Source organism: Pristis pectinata, chromosome 16, assembly GCF_009764475.1.
Source record: "Pristis pectinata isolate sPriPec2 chromosome 16, sPriPec2.1.pri, whole genome shotgun sequence".
Taxonomy (NCBI): domain Eukaryota; kingdom Metazoa; phylum Chordata; class Chondrichthyes; order Rhinopristiformes; family Pristidae; genus Pristis; species Pristis pectinata.
This window is the reverse complement of record NC_067420.1, coordinates 36864312-36891906: the sequence shown is the minus strand read 5'-3', so window position 1 is coordinate 36891906 and position 27595 is coordinate 36864312. Positions and strand designations below refer to the sequence as shown.

Below are 27595 nucleotides of genomic sequence, written 5' to 3'. Positions count from 1 at the left end.
CTGGGGAAAATGAGACTGAGGGGATTGTTTGTGCTGGGAACCAGCATGGATTTGATGGACCAAATGGTGGCATCTGTGTCATATTTAATTAAAATAGATCCATTAATTTTAAATCCTCATCTGTTCTCTCCCCCCACCCCTCCAAAATACCTCATTCTACAACTCAAGCCTATACCTGCCCCATAACCTCTGCTTCAGTTTAGGTCTTATGATCCCAGATTTTCTGTATTCTAGCACTAGCAGCCATATATTCAGTTTCCTGGGCCCCAAGCTTTAGAATTCCCTCCCAAAACCTCTCTTGTCTCCATCTTACCTCTTTAAAGAAAACTCTTAAAAATCTATCACACTGTCCCAAAGTGCTTTGTGTCAAGTTTTATTTAATAAAGTTCCCATGAATTGGCATGAGATCTTTTTGTTATTTTAAACGTGCAATACAAATGCCTATGCTTATTATCAATCAATTCTGTGGATTGTTGTTTCCTCAGAATCTACTGCCTTTTCAAGCAGGATCTTAAAGTGAGTGCAAATGAAATCACAAGAAAATGTTACGTCAGATGTTTCAGGTGTCAGATTCTGTAGAGCTTCTTATGTACAATAGCTGAGAAGTTTCCCTTAATTTTCTTGCATCATGGAGTAGATGCAGATCAACACATAAACCTCACCCGCCCCCCGCAAAAAAAGAGCTAAATCTAACCTTTAATCGATTAAATCAAGTCTGAAAATTTCACTTTGAATATTCTGGTTACTGAGCGGCCATTTTACCCTTTCATCTGGAATTTTAAAACCAGGTATGCTCTTTCCTCAGAGATGTTTAATGGCATCACTAGTGACATCTTGGGTTGCCAGAAAAAACGCTCTAACAGGAGGATGCTGACTGAATTACGTTCACAAAGGGAGGCCAGCTTACACACTTACCAAGCAATGCTTATCCTAGGATCCAGGTAGTTGAGTTTGGAAGTCCCAAGGGCTATCTGTTTATTTTCTTCTCGGTCAGTAGCTTGAACTTCCAATTTCATCAACTGTTCTTCAAGTCTCTGGAGAGCTTTCTTCTTACTTTCCACAGATCTATGCAGAAAACAGCTGTTATTCCTGCACAAAGGACTGGCAATACATTCCTCAAACCCAAAGTAAAGTACAAAGCAAAGGGGTAACAGAAAAGGCACAGGAGAATTTAACAGGGAAATAATATTGATGAGTGAACAGTCAAGCAGTTAATTGAAGCTGGATGTGCAAAAGCCCCACAGAGTCCTAAGGAACTCTCAAAAACAAATTGGAATTTTCTAGATTTCTTGGCTTGACTGACTGAACTTGATAAGCCTGGTAGTTTGAAGAAGGTTAAAATAACTTAAATCCCTCTAAATTAATATTAGTTAAAAAAGGGCCTTAATGCAAATTTAACTGCACAAAATAGGCTCTTAAAATTCAACAGTGATGATTACTTGGTTGCATTGGGATGTCCCAAAGTAATAAAAAGTGATGTACAAGTACAAGTTAGTTTCTTTGCATGGGCTGGGAGCCTCATGGATTTATTACTATATGACCCATAAGCCAAAAATTGGGAGAATTTGAACAACAAATTTTAAAATACCCTTTGTAATAATGGACTAGTAGAAGGAAGAAAGAGAAAGTCCAAATAATTTACACTGTATTGATGTACTTTACAGGTTCCAATTTAGCCTTTTGTCCTATGGCTGCATCACTAATCTACAGGCTGCAGGCAGCAAGCCAATAATGTAAACAGAAGTGAAGTAAAAGTAGGAATTGGTTTAAAAAGAACACTTACTTTCGACACTTTTCATCTTTTCTGACTTTATAGTCAGCTTTAGCACTCTTCAGCTCTCTCCTGGCTAGGCCAATTTGATCTTTTTTTGCATCAATCTAAAGACCAAACAATGAGGGTTTAAAAAAAAGTTGCTCACAGCAGAAAATATAGATCTGTACAAAGAAAGGATTCTACTCAAAATTATGTCAGAGGTGGTGGGTGGTGTGCCTTATGGATGAGTTAGAAAGACGTGATAAACAAACCCATTGTACTACTCTATAGCTCGATGGGTATGCCACAAAACCAAACCACCACATTTCCCAACACCGTATCAAAAGAGAAATAAAGTACTGCAGATGCTGGAATCTAGATGAAAAACACTATGGTGCTGGAGGAACTCAGCAGGCCAGGCAGCATCCGTGGAGAAAAGCAGGTGGTCAATGTTTCAGGTTAGACTGTCTTCTGGAAAAGCTTCCCCCTTTTCCTATCTTCAGTCCTGAAGAAGGGTCTTGACCCGAAATGTTTACTGCCTGCTTTTCACCACAGATGTTGCCCGGCCCGCTGAGTTCCTCCAGCACCATAGTGTTTTTCACCACATCAAAATAGGCTCCCTTTTAATTTGTTCCAAGTATGTAAGATTACGGCAAGACCAGATTTCATCGTCCTTGAGGTGGTGGCGACCAGCCTTCTTGAATTGCTGCAATGCCTGGGATTCACCCAAGGTTTCTAGGCAGTTTCAAGATTTTGATCAAGTAGCTGAATGAAAGGGCATAAGCAGACCCTGTTCACTTATTTCAGGATAACAATAAATACCACTAATAGCTTGCTGCAGGTGTTTTAAATAAAGCAGGCATTAGTGTTAACACTGGAGCAATGGCAGTGCAGCAAATAAAGAGAACAAGTGAACTGGGTATTGCTCACACATGGACCCAAAAACCATACCTCCTTACTACATAGAAGGCCACTTCTGCCCATCAAGTTGATACCCATTCACAGAGCAATCCCATTCTCCCCATCAATTCCCTCCCGATTCTACCACTCACCTACATACTTGGGGCAACTTAATGTGGCCAATTTACCTACCACCTACATGGGTGTGGGAACAAATTGGAGCACCCAGGGAAAACCCACAGAATGATAGGGAGAACATGCAAGCCACATAGACAGCACCAAAGGGTGGGATCAAACCTGGGTTACTGGAGCTGTGAATCACCAAATTCCCCCTTTCATTAAGGCAGCTGGTGGCATTTCAATAACGTGGTAAATGAAACAATGCAAACACAGTACAAGCTTGGTGATGATGCTTACATGTAATAGTTGAAATTAGCATGAGCTCTTGTCACAAGCAGCAACTAGCCTTGATTCCCCCAACTGTTACATTCCATCAACATAGCTGAAATTCAAATCCAACTTTGTAGTGAATCTCAGACATAGAACAAACTCTTCCCATACTGCCAAACATTGCTTGTACAATTTTGATTAGAGCCACAGGAAACTATTAGTGCATCAATAGAGTGCATTTGTAACCAAACAACTGAAGACACTACAGAAACATTACCAAAATGTAAGAGGCATTAGGAAAGGTGACTAAAAACTTCGTCAAACAGGTGACTTTTAAAGAGAAATCTTTGAAAAGAGAGGGTGGCGAGGAAATTCAACAGCCCAGGATGTGGTGGTTCTAAGAACAGTGCCAATGATGTGGCAATGAAAACTCAGGGATGTACAAGTGATCAGAATTGGAGGAGCACCAAGATCTCAGAGGGTTACAGGGCTAAAGGATTTTTAAGGAGACATGATGGGGCAATCAATATGCAAGAGACTTCATACCGATGATAGGGATTTTAAAAACGGTGGTAGTTTGGGCCAGAAGTGAGGATGGGTCAGCAAGCTCAGAGGTGGTGAGTATATGGGACGTGGTGAGGGTTAGATTACAGGTAGGAAAGATTTGGTTGATCTCAAGTTTAATGAGGATGCCAAATGAAGGCTGGGTAGGAGACCCATGCAATAGTGGTATGAAGACATGGATCAAGAAATTAATATTAGTCAAATCCAATCATGACTACATTTTCTTAGTAAATCTTGCAGGCTCCTGCTGGACATAGGAAATCAGCAATTACTGACAGGATAATCAACCAGTATAGTAGAATTGATAAAAATCAACTGCACATCTACTCATGCTGAGTACAGGATGTTGGTAGCAGAAATATGGGCTGATATTTCCTCTTCCTGGCATATTTGGAGGGGTATGTGTGGCACGTAACTCAGCCACTGAATGCGATTCAAATTGGCTGACATGACCCCAGGTGAAAACTTCAGGGTCCTTAACAACCATTTTCCTTATACAGGGATTAATGGGTGGGTGGGGAAAGCTCCGACTCACTTTGGTCTGTAGGTTTTGCATCGACTTCTCAAATGTCTTTGGGGGTGCCCTCTGATGGTTACAAAGGATAGCGACTGCTCGGTTGGCACGATTGTAAGAGAGTATTTTTGCTGCAACATTTTCATCCGCTACAAAGAAATAAGACAGATAATGAGGAGCTGTGCAGTCACAGTAAAAAGTTATAATATAGGTGGTGTTGCCACAGTACAGCACAGCACAGGTCACTCTCTTACATCAGTTCAACACCACAGGATGGATCATCTGGAAGACTTAATGTAATTCAATACTTATGACAACAAAATATTATGGGGTTAACTCTGACACCGAGCTCTGTCTCCACTCAAGCCTGGTTCAATTAAATGTGCTGAGATTTCCTCTTGTAACTGGTCATCTCTGGAGGATCACTGGTCTGGCATCATTACTTTATATTTAAGTCTCACCAGCTGCATGAGGGTTTGAAATAAAGTAATAAAAAATTTGGTCCATTAACTAAAGCATTAGAATAATTCTCCCTCCGGAAAATGATTCAAATACATCTAGACAATCCAATGCCTTAGGTTAGAATTAAACCAGTACTCAAAGCGTTCTCGTTCCCATTTCAACAGTAACATTAATAAACTGCAACAAAGGGAAGAAAGTAGCCCTAGCTTCCAGCATGGTGCCAGCTCACAGATAACAGTGCAACCAGCACTTACGGTTGGTCAGTTCCTTCAGTTGCTGCTGCAGAGTGATAGAAGCATTGTAGGTACGGAATACTTTAGCGGTAAGTCCGTCCATTAGCTCCTGTAGATGTTTGTTGAGGATTGAAGTCTATATAAAAAAAAATTCAAAAGTGTCAGGAATACGTATAATTTGAACTGCAGGATGAAAAATCAAATCTTTAAGTCATTACTTTGTACAACATGGCTCAGTTGGTAATACACAGGTTATGTATTAAAATCCAACAACAGGGGCTCAATCTAAGCTAACACTCACAGAAAGGGAGTACTGCCCTTTTGGAGGTTCACCAACCTGTAGCAATAAACACAAGCACTGGCAATCAGCCACACTACCTCAAATAATCTTTAAAATGAATATTCAATGGCCCTCAGTTCATGCACAGTTACTTACATTGAGACGGTCAAAAAGGTCATCTTCAGGTTGCTTGTTCTCCATAAATAATTGAAGATTCTTGAACACCTGAGATAAGAATAATACCATGAGACACAGCAACCTCACTTACCCAGAAAGTATTCAACTCAAAAACACAAGTTATCCTGGGTCCCTTCACTGCCCTGCCACCTCTCACCTGTTGGCACTTTCTCATCTCCATCCTTTTATTTTTCAGGTAATTTTACTTAACAGGATTATGGCTGATTCTAGTTGCCGAGAGCGAGTTGTTTTTACCAACTTTATCAGTAACTGAATGGCCCATATTGATGCCGCAAATTCTATTTTAACTTCAAGTATTCTGTGATACCTATTCCTTTCAGAATTTTATTCACTTTAATAGTAAGGCATACCAAAATACAGACAGACAATCTTAAACAGGAAGTGAACAACCCACACACAGTGGCATTTCTTCCATGAGACTAGTACTTTATTTCTAGTTTCAGGAGTAACACAGAGGTTTGTTATAGGTTTTGCAACAAAGCTAAGTGCTGTGGCAGGAGTACAGACTGTATTGTGTATTACAGACTAAGTATACAATGGGGGCTGGTAAGCAGATGAAAAACCAAGTCTTCAGAGATGGAAATGTTGTTTAACAGCACATTGACAACACTGAAAAGGACATGCAGATATCATTTTCAATGGCAAGGCTTTAAACCTCAACAATATTTGGAATATGCAAGGTGACGTACAATATCTGTTAAACAGATACAATCAGCATGTGTCCATGGTACTGTGGACTATAATAAGCTTGCTTCAATAGATCCAAATGGGAAAATAGGAATTTCAGCCTTGGTTTGCTGTGCTGGAAATAATAGCTATGCCGGTAAACAAAAACACAAAACTCCAACTGTCATCAGTCAAGGGCCAAATAGCTAGGAAACATCTCCACATTGATCAATAAATGGCCTGGTAAAGCATTCTTTAAAAATTCCGTCTGTTTTGAGCCTTATTGAGAAACAGGATGCACTTATCTGAACTGCAGAAAGTTTTATTATCTCACACACCATGCAGTGGCCTGCAGTGGACAGAACAGCATTTCTGAACTTAACATTGCTCAAAACTTTATCACTGGATTACAGTTATCTAAGTCAGGGACCTGACACATTCTAATAGAGTTTAGATGACCACATGGAAAACAAATGATACTTAGGGGCTAGAGACATACTAGTGATCTTTAAGTTAAAAAAAATTAATAGGGTTAAATAAAGACACCAGATGCCAGAAATATCACCAGGTCAGGTGGCATCTATAGAAAAAGAAACCAAGTTAATGTTTCAGGTTAATGAGCTTTCATCAGGTTTAGGAAAAAAGAAAAAATTAGTAAAGATCTTACTTTTCCTTGTTCTGATAAAAAGTCAACACTATTTCACTTTCCACAGGTACTACTTGACTTGCTGAAAACTTTTATTATGTTTTAAATTTCAGGCTCCTGACATCAGCAGTTTATTTATACCATTGCAATAAAAATCAGTTTTGGCTGTGTTCAACTACTTTGTGTGCATTTAAACAATTACCAGCATAGCAAAAATAACTATCATTCCCAATTTCTTTCCTTTCCCCTCTAGATTCTGCACCTTCCAGCAGCACTTCACTAAACTACCTGGACAGCCAAATGAAGCATTGTTACTGGACAATTTGAATGAAAAACCTCACTGTGAAAGTTCATTTAAATTCTCAAAATCTTTTCTAAGCAGAGAATGAACCCTAGTCCTGGGCATCCAAAAATCAGTTAGGTACAAACTTGAGTGAAGAGTCAAGGAGTATGAAAACAATGGAGAGATCCTTCCTAGTCTGGATCAGTGATATGCTTATCATTATAACTGAATAGGCCACAAAGAATGAAACAAACAGTGGTCTCGCCAATTCTTACCCTTTTTTCCACTGGCACTTTGTTGTAATATCGAATGGAATCTTTACCCAAGAAATCAAATTCAACCACGTATTCCTGACCATCAAGCTCAGCATGCAGGTTTATGTGTTCCACTCGGAGAGAGCAACAACCTACTGTGTCTGCAGTCTCCCCTTCTTCCTTCTCATTACCAGCTCTCAGAGCTAGCTACAATGAAAGAGAAACAAAAGTTAGAGATAACTGATTGGAAGGCAGCTGTTGTGTTGAAGGACCCTGCAGTGAAATGCCCCTAGGGATTAGTTCAGTGGAACCAATCAAAATACAAAAAAAATGAAACTGCATTGGATAGAGTATTCTGGCAGCAGAAATATACACTGACAGGGTCCAAAAGTGGAGGGATAAGTCTAAGTCTTCCTCCCATCTCCGCCACCTAAGCTCATCTCCAACAGGGCCCACAGCACAGACAACATGGCTTCCACTCACCTTGTCAATAAAGTAAAGTGCAACAGCACGCTGTCGGATTTTCATCTCCTTTGACTTCCAGTCTTCCCTGTACTGTGCACGTATCTTGTCAACGTGTTTCTTCAATGTCCGAGCAGTCTCATATTTCTGCCAATCCTTTTCACCCTATTTAAAATAGAACGAGTATCATTAGTTGTTCCTCCCCAATGACTAACACCCAAGACTCAGGGTCATTGTTAGCAGGGAGTTCCCAAATAAGTAACATGGCACCAACAGAAATCACGGGGATAACATAGGTGCAAAGTAACCAAAAACTTTGACGAAGGGATTTAGTTGGCAGATCCCAAGATGAAAACTAATGGGTCCTTATCGAAAAGATTGTATAATGTAATTATGTATAACACAAGAATGGATTACAAAGCAGAAAGCTGGATCAATATCTTTGCTTAAATCAGACACACAATTTGTTGAGTTCAATATTCTTACTGATCCTTATATATGGTGATGCACCAGATCAAGCCAAGGGCCATACATATCACTATTTACCCGCTTCCTAGAGCAGCAGTATGATTTGTAAAGATATCAACAGTGATTCTGCTAATTTTAAAAGACTGTGTTTGTATCACCTTTCTTCTCTCATTGCCCCCACCTCCCCATGGTCCTCACAGTAGGATAATTGGCACTTTGACTCTCAACAATCCAGTCTTGTGCAAATAATATGAATTCCTATAGAACATCATCTACCAGCATTAATATAAATCTAGATGCAGCAGGTCAAGCTGCAGGTCTCTGGATGTGTCTGACCACCAGTAAGCTGCTCTCTCAGCCTCAAAAGATGTCAGCCTACCTTAATTCTGGAGCTGGGGTTCAGCATGATGTATTTGATGGAGCCCTGAATGTTCTCTGTCCACGAGACCAGCCAAGTCACTTTGTTGTCATGTCGGACCTCTTTCCATTTTTGGCCTGGAGGTGGTTGTGGGATCTTTGAGTCCCTGAAGATAATGGGGAAACAAATCAATAACAGGTTGCCAAAATTTTCCCAACCATGAGACTCATCTTCACCAATCTCATAGTATGGTTGGAAAAAAAGAGGAATCACTTACTAAACTCTAGTCTTCAAAAAGATTCAACAAAAGAAAACCCCAAATGACTGTAGTAGGCCAATAGTTACGGTAGCATCTCACCATTTGTTCAGTAAATTCCAGAGTTTTCTCATTATATAATAGCGAAGCAAATATCATCACTCATGTCAGGCAGTTTTGTCTGCATTGTTTAGAATTTAAATTTCCATTTACCCATATCTAAAACATGCCCTTACCAAGACTTTGAAATGGTATCAAAAAAATCAGTTGGTCTCTGGTTTAGAATTTAATGCTGAAGATCTCATGAAGCAACATGTCTTCACTACCACTTGAGGGAGCACCAAGATCCAGCAACACAAGACCAAAGTGGCTTATTCATCACATGCTACAATTGTTAGCGGCCGGAACTGAACCTGGGTCGCTGGAATAGAACGTATTATTAGGTATTATGTGTAAAGTGTATTACAAGGAAGCACACCATCAGCTTCTCAAGGGCAAGTAGTAATGGTAATGAATGCTGGACTTACAAGTGGTGCAATACAATATGTCAAAACTGCACTCCAGCAACATGCACATTTGATCCGATTCCTATCAAATCTGTTAAATAATACTTTCTTCTCTACTCTGTTGATTTCACAAAAGTGGGCATATGGAAGATCATTCCCAAGTCAAAGATGACTGGTGGAAGGGCCAAGAAAGGTGAAAAATCACTTCCTGTGATGTCACTACAGCCATTGCTGAAATGCAGACAAACAAAACATTCTTTAAAATTCTTCCATGTCTGTAAGAATACTTTTGGAAAGTCCCTTAGTTTGGGAGATGACCATCTCTCCAAGCAAGGCCTCCTTTACATACAAGGCACAAAGAGGCAAGTGGCAACTCCATAAACCTTCATGACATTCTCACTCAATGTTCACAATTCACAAGCAGCAGGAACCAAGTGAAACTTAAGAATGAGAAAGTCCACACTGCCACTGAGCCCCTCAATCCAGAGTTAACAAGCAACTAAATCCAGCCTAAATGTTGCATGAGGCAAATGAAGGTCTCTCTGCACAGCGAATCAAACATGTTATTCCGTATTGGTCTGCTCTGTGCAGGGCTTCAATGTTATTTATTGGGTCAATAGTGAAATCCTGAAGATGTTTCAAATAAAATTTTGTCTGTTAAATGATGCACTGGCAAAATCTGTGGCTTCTTCTCAGATACTCACTTACTACAGTTGATGATGATGTCCTGAGGCCTGATCCTTCTCTTCAGCATGCCCATCTTTGGGTGGTTCCCACGGCCACGGAAGAGCCCTGGTGGCTCAATTCTGAAGTTTGCAATCCTCTCTTTGTGGTTGTCCATTATACAATATCCAAATTCCTGTACAAGCTTCTCATTTTCTTCTTTTAATTTCTGGAATAGGTGGGAGAGTGAAGGAGAATTTAAAAAGCAATAAATCAGAAAAATCCAACTTCTTCCAGTCTTTTCCAAAAGTCTGATACCCTACTTAAAATTGCAATGCTTCAGAAACTGCTAACCACCCAAATTTTGGAAGTTCATTAGCACGCTTGCTCACAGTGTCTCTAAACTCTCTTTCCAGGGATCACAGGCACGCTAGTGTAGTGGTTAGCGTAACGCTATTACAGCGCTAGCGACCTGGGTTCAATTCTGGCCGCTGTCTGTATGGAGTTATGGAGTTTGTACGTTCTCCCCATGTCTGTGTGGGTTTCCTCCAGGTGCTCCGGTTTCCTCCCACATTCCAAAGACGTACGGGTTAGGAAGTTGTGGGCATGTTACGTTGGCGCTGGAAGCATGGTGACACTTGCAGGCTGCCCCTGGAACACCACGCAAAAGATGCATTTCACTGTGTTTCGATGTACATGTGATTAATAAAGAAATCTTATCTTATCTTACTGGCTTCCCACTCTACTAATTTTAGCAAAAACCCCGCAATTAGTATAAATATTACTCATTCACTAACTGTTCAGCTGTAGTGCTTTTTTAAAAAAAAATGTTAATCCCACATTTAGGGAAAACCTCACAAAGGAGGTACAATATTTTGTACTTGAAATCCGACAATGATTCCCAAGTGTATGTTTTTTCTTCTGGGGCTGGTGAAGGGAAGGTAGGTGGGTGGAGGTAAATTACTGTGCAAGTGAGTCAGAGGCCTTAGCCGGCAATCTAAGGAAACGAGTTAAAATTCAGTTAATTAAATAATCTATAATAATGCCCACAACACTCCTGGATTTCTTTTGGGGGCGAGGGGCTAGAAAGGGGAGGGAAGAATGTGCCACTCTTACCCAGTCTAATAATTTGCTTGTTCTATATTTGCTATGTTAAAACAGAACAAGGATATAAAACCAGATGAACCATCTGGCATCAATCTTGACACTGAATTCCAATAAAGCAAAACTACTCCTGATCACCCTTACAAAGTACCGTGAAGAAAGACAAAAATAGCTAGCCCATGGGAGCACCACTACATGCAGCTTCCCTCCAAATCTTATGCTATTCCTTCATTATCACTAGGCCCTAATCATGGAACTTTCTACCTAATAGCATCATGAAAGTATCTGCATCACAGCTACTACAATGGCTTAAGATGTCTTCTGAAGGCAATTTGGGAGAGCAATAAATACTGACCACGCTAACAATGCATATATACAAAATCAAAAAGGCACAATGATACACCCGATAGCCCTGGATGCACATGCACCATCCAGCATTGCTCACACCATTATCTCTTCAGTAGCTTTATGTTGAAACAGTTTACAGTATAGATTAACAGTCACACTATCTGTGATTGGCAAACACGAGTATGAAAATGTGCCACATTGGACATTCACCAAAATCCCCACTGGAGAAATTGCTCAACTCAACCCGTCTCCCACCACAAACCTGCTTCTCTTCTTTGGACATCTGCTTTCGAGCCTCTGACTGTGCCTTGAAATATTGGCTCATTTCTTCAAAGTTGCATTTGTTGAGATCTGTTATTACTGCCTTCTCTTCCGGTTTCATTTCCTACAATGGAGCAAGTCCTTAATTAAGCAGAGACCAGAATGTAACAAAAATTGGATCACAGTGCAAACAGATCCTAACGCAAGAATAAATGGTCACTGGGTTGTCTTTTCCATCAGATTTCAGAATAGCACTGGGCAAGGAGTGGAAGTAGATCAACAAACAGGTTGGAAGAAGTTCAAAGAGCAAAACAGTGATAATAACATGCAAAATCAAGTGTTTTATAAGGGTATATTTGTCTATAACTGAGCAGTCAGTGGGAGTGAAAGAAAACAGAAATCCTACAAATTTACCAAATCCAAGCTTCACCATTTCAAGGTATGCAAGCACCTTTGGGGACAATCAAGCCCAGGCTTGAGAACCCTGTTGTCCAAACGTAACTGCCCCATTGGCTTCCATTGCCAGTTAAAACCCACTTTTTCCAAACCATAGTCTTCTTACCCAACCTCTAAGATCCCACAACTGCAACAGCTTTCAGCAGTTCTCCAGCCTTGTCCAAATCTGGTCTTAGCTTCATAAGGTGGAAGGATATATGGTCTATTTGATAATTATCCATGATAAAAAAATATTGCAGTTATGAAGTCCGTTCTCAGCATATAATCATGAACTAGCAGAATTAGGCCACAAGTTTAAGCTTTCTCTGTTGTTCAGTTAGATTGTGACTGATCCTCTACCACAAGGACATTTTCCATTTTATTTTACCCAATTTACTCTACTCACAAAAATTCTACACATTCCCAATTACTCATAAAATTGTAATTTTTAAGCTTTATGATAAGTCACTGATAAAATATGGTATGAAGCCAAAAGTATGAAGCACTTGAGGACTGCTTGTTAAAAATTACTAATTTGGGTGTCAGCAGTGGCTCAGTTACTAATGCTCTGAATTTATTTTTAAAGAAGGCAATGGGTTCAAGCCTCACTATGAGGAGACATTCTCAAAATCTAGGCTGATGTTCCAGTACATTAGGGGAATTTGGGCATTGCTGTTACATTGTTTCAACCTGAGAAAAACAAACAAGGCCACGATGAGATCCAAGTGAAGCTGTGGATTCTGCTTTAGCATTAATTCACAATCCAAAAGCAGGCCACTCTATTCTGCAAATTTACCTTTCGCCAGTCCTTGAAAAAGTTTTTCCTAAAGATATCTTTCGTAGTGTACTCATGATCAAGCATTTTAGCAAAGAACGTTGCAACCTCTTCACACTGAGGGCTCAGCTTCATAGGATTTCCTAAATATTAAAAAGAGTGAAATCAGACACCACAAAAAAAAAGCTGCCTTGGAAGCTCAAGGTCAGCTGAGCACAAAGTTAACTTGCAACTTCATTTTCAATGGTCCCATTCAACTATAGCTGAATTCATTATTTTAAAAAGGTACTTGTGAGCAGACTAATATTGAATTATAACGTGGTACTTTAAGATCCCAAACCATGGGTCAGTTGGAAGCACTCTTGTATCCAAACTAGGAGGTCAGAGGTCAAGTCCATTTGAGAGACTCGTGTACATAAATTTACATCATTATTCTAGTACAATCCCTAGGAAGCACGATCGGGGGGGGGGGGGTATCTTTCAGACAAGATTCCTTCAACATTGATGAACAGCCTATCAACCACTGGAAACTCCAGTTTGGGAGTTAAAGTGTTACTGGGTAGGGTTACATTACGCAATGTACTTGGAGTGAATAAACAAGACTTGCATCAGAAACCTGGTCTCTGCACAGCTAATCCTTCCAATAAGATCTTGAGAGATGGGTCAAATATTCCATTCAGATGGCATCAAGCTCAGGCTAACCATGAAAGGACAATGGAGGATGAAAATCAACAGGTTCACAAGCTCTGTAGCTGACCTTTCATGAGATAGCTATGGATGTGAAATTGTTAAGTACAGAAATCACTGTGTTTACAGTTACTCAGTGGAAGTTTATTAAATAGGAATGCAGTATTTTTAACTTTTGGCTTTGGCACCCAATTGAATTGTTCTATGTTTCACATAACGTTTTCATTAACTATTAATCTTACTGGTTGGTTTTTAAGTAGAATCTTTTTCCTAATTGAAATTTCACTGAACAAACATGTATAATGCTACTCCCAGGTTAATAATACAACAATTTTTTTGTCCTTCTTGACAGGAACCAAAGCATAGGGTAAGCTGCTGCTCTGGGTTTTAGAGAAGAGTTTTTCTATCCCTCATTCATGGCCACTCAAAGAACAAAATTACAATGAATGGGCAAAGCTAGAAGGGAAGTGTTTAATAAGTTCTTCAATAAATTCCAGTCACGTTCAGTCCTATTGCTAATAGTTTGTAAAACCTCATGCGAGACAGTAAACAACATACAGTACCCTAACAGTATTGGTACTGAACAGCAACAGAGGCCATGGGTTCAAATCCCAGCATAGAAAGTTATGAAGCTTTCATGGAAGTAAACTGGTTAGTCTGTAGACGAAAAGGAACAGTTTTTTTTCTTTCTCCTCCTCTCAGAGGTGACCAATCCACCTCCACCAAATAGCAAGTACCACTCATCTTAAATCCTCAATTATCGTTGGCTGTATGCAATGGGTAAATCAAACAAAATAGATTAATATTGACAGGGAGTTTTGCACAGATTTTGCTTTCAAGATCATACCCTTCCTCCTCCAGAAGGGAATTACACACCCAACTCAGTTTCCATCCTCATGATCCTTGTTTCCAATCACCTTAAGTGTAGACTTCCCTAATATTCTGCTTAGTTGGGCCACTGTTCTCTACACACAATTACCTTCTCCACCAATCCCGTTTGCCCCCAAGAAATCAGTAAACATTCAAGCATTCCAAGAGTGGACATCACCAGTAATTATCCATCTTAAATTACACCGAGGTGAGGGGCCAGTTAACAGTCGACTACTTTGTTGGCACAATGGTTAATCTATATGGCAGACTGGTAAAGATGCAGGTTTCTTTCTCTGGAGGATATTCCAAGTATTGATTGAATTTAAACTCCCCAGCTGATATGATGGATTCAAACTCGTATCAAAATTAAGAGCTCATGCAGCCAGATACAAATTCCATGACTTAACCACTGTTATCGTACCCACTACCCAAATTGAAGCAACATCTGAAATCCATGTCTTTCATCCACCCTCAGCTCTTCTGACGTCTCCCTCTTTTGCTACTTAAAGCATTTCAGATGCTAGTCTTGTCTATTACACCTTTTACTGCACCACAGCAATAAGGATAAGCCATTCAATTAGATCATGCCAATTTCCACTTCTCCTCCATTTGCCCACTATGTACTTTGATAACTCCCATCCAGAACAAAATCTTTTCAACTGAGTTCTGAAATTACCAACTTGAGCAGCATTTTAGGGAAGGCAACCTCAGATCTCAAAATCGTGATCCATCAACTGAACAGTAATCATCCTCTCAGTCCCTGCGCCGCCCAGAATTTCCTTTCAGGTGACTGCCTCTCCACTTTAATTAGATTGATGCTTTTCCCACAGAAGGCAACGATAACGAGGCAGTAAGTCCAACAATGGTTTAAGAGGTCTGAAGGCTTACATTCCACAAACAATTCCTCACCCTCACCCGAGAACCCTCTCTTCAGAGACGAGAACAAATTGGGCATCTGGGCATGTTGTACATTTTAAAGATAACTGGAGGAAAGGAAAAGGGAAGTGGAAGAGACCCCACTTATAATTTGGTTATCAAACGAGTTAAAAGTGGAATGGAGTTGAACATCTGTTCACCACAGAAAAATGGCAATTATTCTGCCAATAGGTAAGGGGTGATTCAGTCTCAATGCAGCAACTCCTACACTCCCTGCTATTGAGCCAATGACTCACTAAAAATTGGGCCCTTGCATCAAAATACTGAAAAACAATTCGTTGAAATTAGCATATTGGGAACAAAGACTGACAAGAGGTGAGGACTGAATGTGAGGAGTTGCTGATATAATCTGTGCTCTCAATACTTGATGCTCAGCATTCAATCCCTCAGTTTGCAATAAAAGTATCATTAAATGCCCAGATACATCATGCAGACTTGGATCATGCAAGTTACACGTGCCCACTTTAATTGATTTTCCACACTTGTAAGATTACATCTCTGCAAAATTTTGCCTTTTTTGAGGGAAAAGAACCAATACATTTAGAGTTTAAAAACAATTGAACACTTTGAACAAGCATTTCTCACCCATGAATGTTCTTTCGTTAAATACATGTTGCACTGCCTGAAATTCCACATGCTTCTAGTATCTATTTCAGTCACCACAGCAATTAAGTAGGGAAACAAACAGAAATTAACTCCAGAAAAGTCACGATTACTAGACTCTCAGTGCAGCAGTAAGGTTGTGTTTGGTTACAAGAGCAAGCTCTTTGCAAGATCAGCTTTTCTTTTTTTCCTGGAAAACCATAATCATTACTTCAAGTAATGAAACAAGATGACAAGTTGTCTGTATCCTATATGCCACATCTGCTCAAATCAGTGATAGGAAATTGATTCTCTGCCAGGGAAGCTACCAATTATGACCGCTGTAGGCTGAATGACTCTCAGCACAAAAAACTACTTTGAAACATGGTTGTGGTGCTATCAGACCATAATGTGAACAGAACAGTCTTTGTGTGTTGCACTGTCTCCCAAAAAGGACACAGCTCTGCTATACAAACACTGAGGAACTTTCAACACTGGCAGGTTTCAGTTTTACATGTGGCACTGGCGATATTCAATCAATCCCACTTTTGATAGCAAAATATAGGCACCACGTCAGAACATCTGGGGCCACAAGTGGTGATGACACTGAACACAAGAGCCTCTTCTTAAAAAATGTTATTTGATTTTAACCGAATTGATCTGAATTGGGCAGGCATGGTAGTGTAGCAGTTAGCATAACACTATTACAGCACCGGTGACCTGGGTTCAATTCCAGCCGCTGTCTGTAAGGAGTTTGTACGTTCTCCCCGTGTCTGCGTGGGCTTCCTCCGGGTGTTCCGGTTTCCTCCCACATTCCAAAGACGTACGGGTTAGGAAGTTGTGGGCATGCTATGTTGGCGCTGGAAGTGTGGCGACACTTGCGGGCTGCACCCAGAACACTCTACACAAAAAGATGCATTTCACTGTGTGTTTCGATATACATGTGACTAATAAAGATACCTTATCTTATCCACTGCAGCATGGCAGCAATATCAACTGTGAAGGGAGGATAACCAAATCACCCCATCCTGCACACAATGAACAACTATTTTGCTGAAGGACAATGGCATCATCTGGACCCAAAACGCCAGGGTAGTCACAACCCAATACACCATGAATCACAGTGGAGGTTCTTCCCAGCTTGTGAACGCCCGACTTGTGTACAGCCTGTATACACATGGACAAGCGTTTGGTCTACCAGTGGGATGGATTTGCTGATTGCTGCAGGGCTGCAGACATCTGGGAACTCCATTTGTGGCCACATTTCCGAATCATGAACTGTTCTGGTTACCAATAGTTCACAGGAACGGAACCCCACCATAAACTCTGAACAAGCTGTACCACTTTCTAATAGTGTGTCTTTGTTGCAATGGTATCCACAATTGAAACACAATGATAAAGTTCCATGTATTCAACTCCCCATTTTGCTTTTCTCAGCCACCCCTTTTCTATTCTCAACTGGATGTTGCAAATGTCAATGCTTATTCTTGCTCTCTTACCATCGTAATAGAACTTAACATTATCTGGGAGTGGAATGTATGGCGGAGCAAACACTGGACCCTTGTGTTCCAAAAATTTCCATTTCACACCATCTGTATAGCGTTCTTCTTCCCACCTGCACAAAAGAAAATATGCTTGAGAGATTTGCTAGAATTTAACTATACTGCTGCCATCATTAAACCATCAATGCACTTTCCTCATCACAAGTCTTATTAAAAAAACAAGCAGGCTGTGATATGAAAATTAATGCAAGGTATTTTCAAATACCTTGCATTAATCCCTGCAACTTCTGTTTTCATCTTTTGAATGCAGCAACTACCTGGTCTGGGGCCAGTTTCTCCAACATAGTGAGCTGAGATTTAAAAGGCTGTTTCAAGCAAGCTAATCTGCACTCATCCACACCCAACCCAGTACCAGCTGAGCAAGTGGTTTCTCTCTTCCTCAACTCAATACCATGCAGGACCCAAGTCTTGCCTCTACTTCAAGTTCCTGCCACCATTTCCCCATGATTCAGAACGATATGGCTGGCATGTATTTTGCATTCATTTGGGCCTCCAAACAGCTGTGAATATGCCTCTCTCTGCGCTTGGGTATTTGAAAAGGACCAGCTGTTAACAAGCAAACCTCACTTTGTTATTTTCGGTTTTGATTTTTTTTTTGAAAACTTCCTTGAGGAAATTTCAGACATTACACTTTTTCAAATAAATAGGATTAGAAGCGCATGAAGCAACATGACTGAAATTCAGAATAGAATTTTCTAATTCAAGTTCAAAGACTTTGCAATTACATTGTGCAAAAAGCACAAAATGGCAGCCACTAGAACCCCTGATCCCAATTTTAAATCTGCTGCGTGGTCAAAGACCAACTTCACAATAACTGACAAGCTATTGCTGTTGGTTGGCTTTATAAACACTTTCCAACTTCCAGAGTACCCCGTATTTAGTACCACTTACAATTTCATCAGCTGCTTTTTCAGTAGTCTGGCGTCAAACCATTCTCGGAGAACAAAAATAGTGTCCTCACATGAAAGTTAGAAGCCGCACATGTAATTTATGAATGGCCAAGGAATGGTAGAGCAGGAAATCAAGTATAACAAAAGCTCAACGCTGTGAGTGATTAGGTTGTGGCATTCTGTCTCAATACAGGTAGGGAGAGATGGGAAATTTTTCAGATTCCACTTAAAGAACCACTCCTAAACTAGGAATGGCAAACACAGTCAAAACGTCTTCAAAGTGGCAAGGAACAGGGAACATGCCATTGTCACTGACTGAAATTGAACAATGAGAAATCTTTCTTCATCTTTCAGCTTTTAAGATTTAATGTATAGTTTAAAGTGGCAAAACTATAAAGGACACAGAGTCATGACCAAGAATACACTGTCTAAACAATGGATGCAGTCAGTAACCGTTAAAAAGAAACTGGATAACTACATGGAATCTGAAAGACAAGGTCCACATCATTAGGGAATGGAATGAATTGCATAGTTCCATCTAAGAGTTAGCACAGGCACAAATAACAAAATGCCCACATTTTATGCTATGCTAGCCTAAAATTCTAAGGCAGCGACAATGCTTTTTATTTTAACTAGGATGAGCAAATGCAAATTGCTTTGTAGAAGGCAAGATTCTGCTCTAGGAGTTTGCAGATGATACCACCGTTGTAGGCCGTATCTCAAACAGCGATGAGTCGGACTACAGGAAGGAGATAGAGAGCTTAGTGGAATGGTGTCATGACAACAACCTTTCCCTCAATATCAGCAAAACAAAAGAGCTGGTCATTGACTTCAGGAAAGGGGCGGTGTACATGCACCTGTCTACATCAATGGTGCTGAGGTTGAGAGGGTTGAGAGCTTCAAGTTCCTGGGAGTGAACATAACTAACAGCCTGTCCTGGTCAAATCACGTAGATGCCATGGCCAAGAAAGCTCACCGGTGCCTCTACTTCCTCAGGAGGCTTAAGAAATTTGGTTTGTTCCCTTTAACTCTCACCAACTTTTACCGATGCACCATAGAAAGCATCCTATCTGGACGTATCACGGCTTGGTATGGCAACTGCTCTGCCCAGGACTGCAAGAAACTGCAGAGTTGTCAACGGAGCCCAGCAAATCACGGACACCAGCCTCCCCTCCTTGGACTCTATCTTTACCTCTCGTTGTCTTGGTGAAGCAGCAAGCATAATCAAAGATGCCGCCCACCCGGGGCATTCTCTCTTCTCTCCTCTTCCATCGGGTAGAAGATACACGAGCCTGAGGGCACGTACCACCAGACTTAAGGACAGCTTCTACCCCACTGTGATAAGACTACAGAACGGTTCCCTTATACAATGAGATGGACTATGACTTCACGATCTACCTTGTTGTGACCTTGCACCTTATTGCACTGCACTCTCTGTAGTTGACACTTTACTCTGTACTGTTATTGTTTTTACCTGTACTACATCAATGCACTCTGTACTAACTCAATGTAACTGCACTGTGTAATGAATTGACCTGTATGATTGGTATGCAAGACAAGTTTTTCACTGTACCTCGGTACAAGTGACAATAATAAACCAATACCAAGAATAAAAACTGCTCAGGCCCTTTGACGGGGCTAATTTAAACACTAATGGTGATCTGCTCAATGGTAGCAGTAATGGGTAGAAAGTTGCCATCAGTTTTGTAATAACGTTTTAAAACCAGTCTAAAAGCCATGGAACCACCAGAATATTTAATGATGAAAAACAATGATTAATTTTTGACCCAATTCCCCCATCAGCAACCTATCATACCAGCTTAAGCTGTACAACTGCACAATTAAAAGGAAAACTTGGAGGAAAATCTCAGCATAAGAAAACAAAATCAAGCTCCAAAACTTGTGATGAGCAAAATGGTAAGGATGTCACTATTATAATGGAAGAAATTTGACAGCAACTTCAGAAGTATGCACATACACATGGAAACACAGAAATTTCTGTCAATGATTTCCTGCTCCTCCACAGGTAGTGCTGTTCAGCCATTACAAACTAGAGAATTACAAATTAACATTTACAAACTATTCTTCTGTAACCTCCAACTCACTACCACCCTAGTCCTCAAGTTACTGGGTAAAAGTCTGCAACCAATAGTGATAGAGGGAGCACCATTCCAAGGGGCGCAGTGTTTCCAGAGGACAGCAGCTCACTGCCAACTTCAAGACAATAAATGCTGGCCTTGCCAGGGACACCTACATCCAGTAAACGAGTACGAAACAGTTACAGTCTGTTGCATAGTTATACCATTCACTTTAAGTTCTTAAGCAATATAATAATCAATCCATAATTATTGCTCAACAACCTCTCTGGCCCTAAAATATTTTGGGTAAATTGTCATTGCCTTAAAAATACTCTAAAATTCTATTTGTCTTTTGAAAAAAAAAATTAAGGTACCTTAATTTCTTTATGTTCCAATCTTTATTTGCTGGACTGTTAGATATTAGTTAAAAATTGTACTTGTGTAAGAGTACTTCAATATGATTCCTTGTTTAAATAGTTTAATGACATCATGCTGGTTGGACAGCAGAGACGCTACAAGGCTGGTACCTGACAACAAATGCCATTGGGAAAAGTAAATAAAATAAATTAGTATCACTAAGTTTGGTAGATCTTTGTGGGCAGGTTTCTGAGGTCAGTGGCAGTGCCTGGAATTATATCTAAACACAGGTCATTGTAATCTTCCCTCAAAGGTTCAGGAACAAAGGCTGTCCAACAGGGTGCAAGGAAGAAAGCAACAAGAAATATCATTTGACCAATATTCTACAAAACCTCACCATTTCCATTTATCCTCTTCCTCCTTTTTCTTCTTCTTTTTTCCTTGGCCATCACTTTCCTCTTTAACTTTGGACTTTTTGTTCTTTGATTCCTGAGGAAAGGAAGATCAAGTCTCAGTGACGGTGTAATAATCAGATCGCAGAAACACTACAGCTGTACCGAATGCAGAAAGAGAAACTCTGCGATCCACAACTTAAGTTTGCAATCACTCATGACACAAATCATCTAGCACAAAAGGCATGAATATAAAACTGAAACTCTATCAAATACAGTACTTCATGGGTATCAGAACGCTGAAATGCTTATCACACAATAAATTAGTTTTAAGTGCAGTCACTGTTGCTCTGGGCAACAGGATGAACAATTATAGAGATTAAAAATATGCACAGGAACAGGCGACGCAAAAGGGTAGTGGAGTACAAACAAGATGAATTACGATGACTTTAGAGCATGTGCACCAATAGCCAGAATATAGTAAATGAAGGTGACGAGCAATAGGAACAAGTAGCTTTTTGGGATTATAATAAAGTGATAGCAAGACACCTGGCCCTAAAGGGAATGAATGCGAATATATTATCCTTGGCTAATGTCCAGAATGGTCAGTTTCCAGATATGGGGCAGATGAAAAGAACTTCAGGGGGTAGTGAACCAATGGAATTCTATAACCACAGATGGCAAGTCATTAAATACATTTAAAGAGGAGGTACAGACTGCTATGTACAAAGGGCATTAAAGTACAGCAAGAAAGCAGGAATATGATATTGAGATCAAGGATCAGTAATGATTGTATTGTATAATGGAGCTGGTTTGAAGGGCCAAACAGTTTTCTTCTGCTCCTGATTTCCACGTTCCAATGTAAACCATTCAGGAAAGATTGGGAGAAAACAAGAGAACCAACAATAATGCTGAAAGATATTCTTGTGACTGGAAAGGGATGATGTAACTGAAGATTCAAAATCTATTTACTAGGAATAATATAGAAGCTATTATAGTACAGGCTGCCAGATGATACGAGATGGAGAGATTACAAGCAAATTGAGAAAGATGCAAGTAATTTATAGTAGTGAAAATGGGAATTTCAATTACCTAATCCTGACTTGGATAGTAACAGCATTACGGGGAAGGAATTCTAGAAATGAGCAGAACCATCTTCTTGATTAATACTTTTTCACCTGACAAGGAAACAAGCAGTGCTGGAATTGATTCTAGGGAATTACGTAGGGTAATGTTTCATTGCGACACATTTAGGAAGTAGTGAACATATTACTTAATTGACAGAAGGGCTAAATTCCATGCATTGAAAAGTAATCTGGTTAGTTGCATTAAATCAAAAGATTGGCAAATAAACAGTGGATGAGAAAATTGAAGCATAAAAGGTCTTCATACAAATGCAGACTAATCATGTTACATGAAGGTTTCTAAAGCATGACTAAGGAAAGGCAAATTAAAATGAAGCAGAAAAAAAAGGAAATTGATGACGATTGTACAAGAAGATTAGTAGGTAACATATGGAAATCCAAAAGTTTTTTTTACATGAACATTTAGATAGTAAAGGCATGGTTAAAGGAAGGATAAGCTACTAAATGAATTGCTGGCAGCCATTTTCAATAGTGGATCCTGCCACTATCAAAAGAACAGGCTGCAGAGAAACTGACAGGAAAATAAAAGATTGAGGTATTTAAAAGACTGCATAAAAGTACAGATGGGATACACACTAAGGAATGCAAGGGTGAACAGAGCAGAGGCACGGATTAATTTTGCAATCTTCCTCAGATATAGCAAGTGATGTCATAGAAAAAGAACACAGATCTTTAAACAAAAAAAAGAGAAGGATAAATGTGGTAATAGCAGACCAGTCTAAAGCCAGTAGTGGAAAACAGAATTGTAAAAATATTGGCTAATAAATTTGTTGAAGGAATTTTTTAATGAAGTAATTGAGGACAGCATGATTAACATTGCCTGTATGGACTGTCAAAAAAAAGTTAAGCAAGTTATCACATACTAAAGTTGGTGGCAAAACAAAGTCCATGAGATTAAAGGGACAACAACTATAAAAGTGGCACAGCGACATGAAGCACAATGTAGTGGGGAGCAATTATTTTTCTCACAAGTTCAGAGAGATCTCTGGGCACATTGTTGGGAGCACTAATTATCCTAACTTACATTAATGATTTTGACTTGGTAACTATAGGATATAGTTTCGAAGTTTTCAGATGACACAAAACTCCAATGTAGCAATTATGATGTGGAATGATTTCAGAGCAGACTGATAAAATGGCAGGTGAAACTTAAAACAAAGTGTGAAGTTGGTAGGAACAAGGAGAAAGAATACAAATGACAGAGTACAATCTTTCAAGGGGCAAGGGGGTGCTGCAAGATGGGGGAGTGGAGGGGAATGGTGATTAAGGTGATGAATAGGGGTTCTCACAACTCATTCAGGGTAAGAGGTCAGATTATGAAGGGTAATAAGAGGCACAAAAGGATCCATTGCTTTAATATTGATTAGAACACAAAAGAAAGTTGTATGAAACCTTTAATTTACTGGTTTGCCAAAGCTCAACTACAATGAGTTACACTATTAAGAAGGACGCCAAAGCCTTAGTGAAAGAGTAAATGAGATTTACTAGAATGGTACCAGAACACAGAACTTTAGCTATTGTGGAATTTCTGGAGAAACTGATTACATGAAATACTCAACAGTTCAGCTAGCAACCAGGGAAAGAAAAACAAGGGTTAATGTTTCAGGTTGATGGCCTACCTACTAAAGGGAGATTTGATGGGTTTTGATGCAGCAAATAGAACTAACTAGCTTGCAAAAGCAAGGAGAGAAAGTAAAATATGTAGCAGGGTTGCATTCTGGAATGCACTGAAAAGGTGGTGGAAGCAGATTCCAAATAACTTCTAAAAATGCAAAGAAAGATAATTACTCGAAGAAAATGTCTGATGGGTTATGAGCAAGAGTAGGGGAAATAGAACTAATTGAAAGTGAGTTAACACTGAAATAGACCAAGTGGCCCCTTTCTACACTTATCATTTTATGAATCAATGCAGCAACCATTCTGTATCACAAACTGCAATGAAAGGAATGGTCAAAGGTATGCTTTTGGTGGCATTGTAGGGGGAACAGATGTTTGTCAAAACACCTGAACCATGTTTCTATTTTGTATGGTGTCACTTTACTTCAGCAACCAGATCAATTTCTTAGCTCCCCAGAGAGGCAAAACCATCAATGCAATGCAGAAAAAAAAAAGGTGCATTGCAAAGTCAGCTTCAATTTAATTCAGGGTACAAAAAGGAGCCCGAGCATACCAACTTTTGACTCAGGACCACTGCTGTCACACCAATATAGGAAGGATGTGGAGACTGTGGAAAGGGTACAGAAGAGGTTCACCAGGATGCTGCCTGAATTAGAGGGCAAGAGCTATAAGGTTGGACAAACTCGGGTTGTTCTCCCTAGAGTGTCGGAGGCTGAGGGGAGATCCGATAGAGCTTTTTAAAATTGAGAGGCATAGATAGGGTGAACAGTCAGAATCTCTTCCCCAGGGTAGAAATGTCAAACACCAGGGGACAGTCTTTTAAGGCTGGGGCCTGGAATGGGTTACTGGGGTAGTAATGGAATCAGGCACATGATAGACACATGAATATGAAAGGAATGGAGGGATATAGATGATACACAGGAAGAGGACATTTAGTATAATTTGGCATCAAGATCAGCACGACATTGTAGACTGAATGGCCTGTCCAGTGCTGTATTGTTTTATGTACTGCAAGGCATTCTATGACATTTTCATAGGACCTACATTCAAAGCAAGGACAGGTTCAGACTCTACTCCTGGAGTAAGAGAATGCAACTCCCCCCACAACAGTTTTGTATATCTTGAATGACTAGGCCAAAAAACCGCTGCCAAACAGACCTGTGCCAGACCTATTGGTTACCTTCAAAGTAGTTCACAAAAAAAGGGAACAAAATAAACCACCTACTGTATTAAAATGCATTAAGGAAGCAGGAAGTGTTAAGTGAGAGGACAGATCCCCAAAAACACGCTTCAACAAAACTTAAGAGATTGAAAACAAGAAATCAAAATATTTTCCCCTGATATAATCAATTATAATTCCCCCCCAACCCCCCCCCCTCCCAAAACAATTTCCCTCATTTCACTTTTGTCATTCGTCTCTGGTTGAGATTGAAGTTTCTTAAGTAAAGCCTTTGGTTGTGCAGCCCTGTGGATTGTATTTGATTCATGCTGAGTATTTAGCTCCTGAAACAGCTCTTGCTGTCTCAGTGATCAATGTGGCCACTGATGCAAACGTTTACCCAAACCCCATTACAAGATCAGCATCTCAGAACTCTGACAAACTTAGCAGTTAGTGGAATAGCACATCAGATCCAGAAGTTTTCCAGTTTTAAGGTTGGTTTTGAGTCTGCCTCTCCAATTAGAGATAGTGCAAGAACCAGTGTACATGCCTATAGTTAAAAGAGTTCAGAGGCTTGTAATGATGGGTGACAATTTAATGAATTATACTGCGCTGGAGGATATACAGTATGCCAAATGTTACAAATCTTGTTTCAGACAGAAAATAATTGATTTAAAACATAGGAACAATAGTATAATTATTGAACTATATGCAAAAGAAGTCACAAGATTCAATTTTTGAAATCACCCATGTATAAATATTGCAGATTAGTTAGGCAAATGGGCAAAAAGGTTGGCATAGATATGGTGGGCCATAAGACCAGGTTCTGTGCTGTATGTCTCCATGACTTTAATTTGTATTTCATACAATGTAGATCAAGTCACTTTCCGCCAAAATCTCCCTGCCCATCTGAGAAAAAAATGACCCAATCTCAGGATTTCAGATGCAATTGGGTCACAAAATAGAAACAATTTATGATTCTACTGTTTTACTGATGCATTTCACCACGTTGGGAGACCATCAACAGGTGAAGGCTACTTGCATATGGGTCATTAGAGAGGGCTCAATTCACTACTCACTCACTTCAGCAAGCATTTCTAAAGCTATGAAATAATGCAAAACATAAGCAAAATTCGACCATTCCAAATGAAAGGACAGAATCCTGAAGAAAACAAAAGCATCACACACCACTTCAGGTTTTCGCTTTTTGGCTTTCTTTGCATCTTCTGTTTTGATCTTCTTGGGTTTAAAATCAGCGCTATGATAGAAAGGAACATTGAATACGGTCAAAACACCTCATAAAGGATAACCATAACCTTTTTCCATACCTGCCTACAGGTTTAACAATTAAGTTTAGGATAATGACCAGGCAGTAAAAACTCACTACCCTATGAGCTTAGAGAAAACTTGTTTTTGAACAGGGTAAACATCATTGTTTCCTTTACAGTTTGCATTGTACCACAAGACTGCTGTGGTTTATTAAAAACACATGCCTATTATTCCTTTAAAGAATGGAAGCAATGACAAACAAAAACAAAACAGGCCTGGGGAGGTTTATCTCTTATGGTGGCAACGTGCATGAATTCTTTCATGCTCTCACCCCTGCCCCATTGGTTTGGGGCCGTTTATTTCTTTCATTTCCGATTTTTGAGGACATGTTTTTCCCTCCTTCTGTCCTAAAAAAAGGGATAAGCCCATCACATGGAACAATTCAGAATCAGAGAAAGATAAATAAAACTTCACTTTTGAAAAAGAAATTTAAAAAATCATGGGATTAGAGAAGTATTAGCAGGTCATTTGCTCAGTAAGTACTCCAACCAGGCCAGATACTGTCTCTGCATCCACTGTTAGTGGATAACCGAAGTCAGGCAGGGATGTACTGTTCTATGATGGTCCTCCTTGAAAAATAGCCTTCAGTAACAGACCAAACAGTTAACAATGATTCATATGCAAGCAAATACAAACAGCTCAGCTCTATAACAGGTTATAGAAGTAAAACGCATGTGGGATAAAACCTTGGAAGAGACACACACTCAGAGTTCATGTATTAGCTTTTAAAGAGGAGCTAAATTCCAATTCCAAAATGTCTTAGGAATTTTTTTCCCCCTTAACTTCAAGAGAGTTCACAGTGACTTAAGGGAAAGAGAGCACATCCTTCAGAGAAAATCATTTAGGGCATCAGTCTTTGGTTTAAGTTGTCACTCGCATTCCAGAATCAAAAGATTATAGATTCAAACCCTACTACAGAGTCTCAAGTTAATTTTAGGTTAACCCTTTAGTGTAGTCTCTTGGGGCTTGAACATTAAACTAAGGCTCTTCCTGCAACTTCAGGTGAATGCATAACATGCACTGGCCTTTAGAAAACACACCAGCTGATTATTTCCCATTGCTGTCTATGGGCCTTGCTGTGTGATGAGAGTATTTCCAATTTCCATCCCCAGCCTTCCTTTCTTGTAGCCAGATGGTTTCCCTATTTTCTAAGGAACTGTCCTTTTCTTTATTCCTACACATACTCAATGTTATGATCATTATGTGGAACTT

General features: G+C 39.8%; 1 protein-coding gene and 1 non-coding gene across 2 annotated transcripts in view; both read right to left on the bottom strand.

The window, feature by feature from the left end:
• Nucleotides 1–27595, bottom strand: part of LOC127578748 (DNA topoisomerase 1-like) — a 55386-nt gene that overhangs the window by 6441 nt on the left and 21350 nt on the right. Inside the window, exons 7-20 of the mRNA XM_052031161.1 lie at nucleotides 26243–26312; nucleotides 21139–21230; nucleotides 17354–17469; nucleotides 12801–12922; nucleotides 11571–11693; nucleotides 9898–10085; nucleotides 8453–8597; nucleotides 7627–7770; nucleotides 7165–7350; nucleotides 5253–5321; nucleotides 4838–4952; nucleotides 4143–4270; nucleotides 1784–1878; nucleotides 916–1065 (exon numbers count right to left, since the gene is read on the bottom strand). Coding sequence (XP_051887121.1) covers nucleotides 916–1065; nucleotides 1784–1878; nucleotides 4143–4270; nucleotides 4838–4952; nucleotides 5253–5321; nucleotides 7165–7350; nucleotides 7627–7770; nucleotides 8453–8597; nucleotides 9898–10085; nucleotides 11571–11693; nucleotides 12801–12922; nucleotides 17354–17469; nucleotides 21139–21230; nucleotides 26243–26312 — 1743 coding nt within the window. The remainder of the gene's footprint in view (nucleotides 1–915; nucleotides 1066–1783; nucleotides 1879–4142; nucleotides 4271–4837; nucleotides 4953–5252; nucleotides 5322–7164; nucleotides 7351–7626; nucleotides 7771–8452; nucleotides 8598–9897; nucleotides 10086–11570; nucleotides 11694–12800; nucleotides 12923–17353; nucleotides 17470–21138; nucleotides 21231–26242; nucleotides 26313–27595) is intronic.
• On the bottom strand, nucleotides 13801–13920 carry LOC127579091 (small nucleolar RNA SNORA26). The gene has a single exon (XR_007957637.1). It is a non-coding gene; the product is annotated as a small nucleolar RNA SNORA26 (small nucleolar RNA).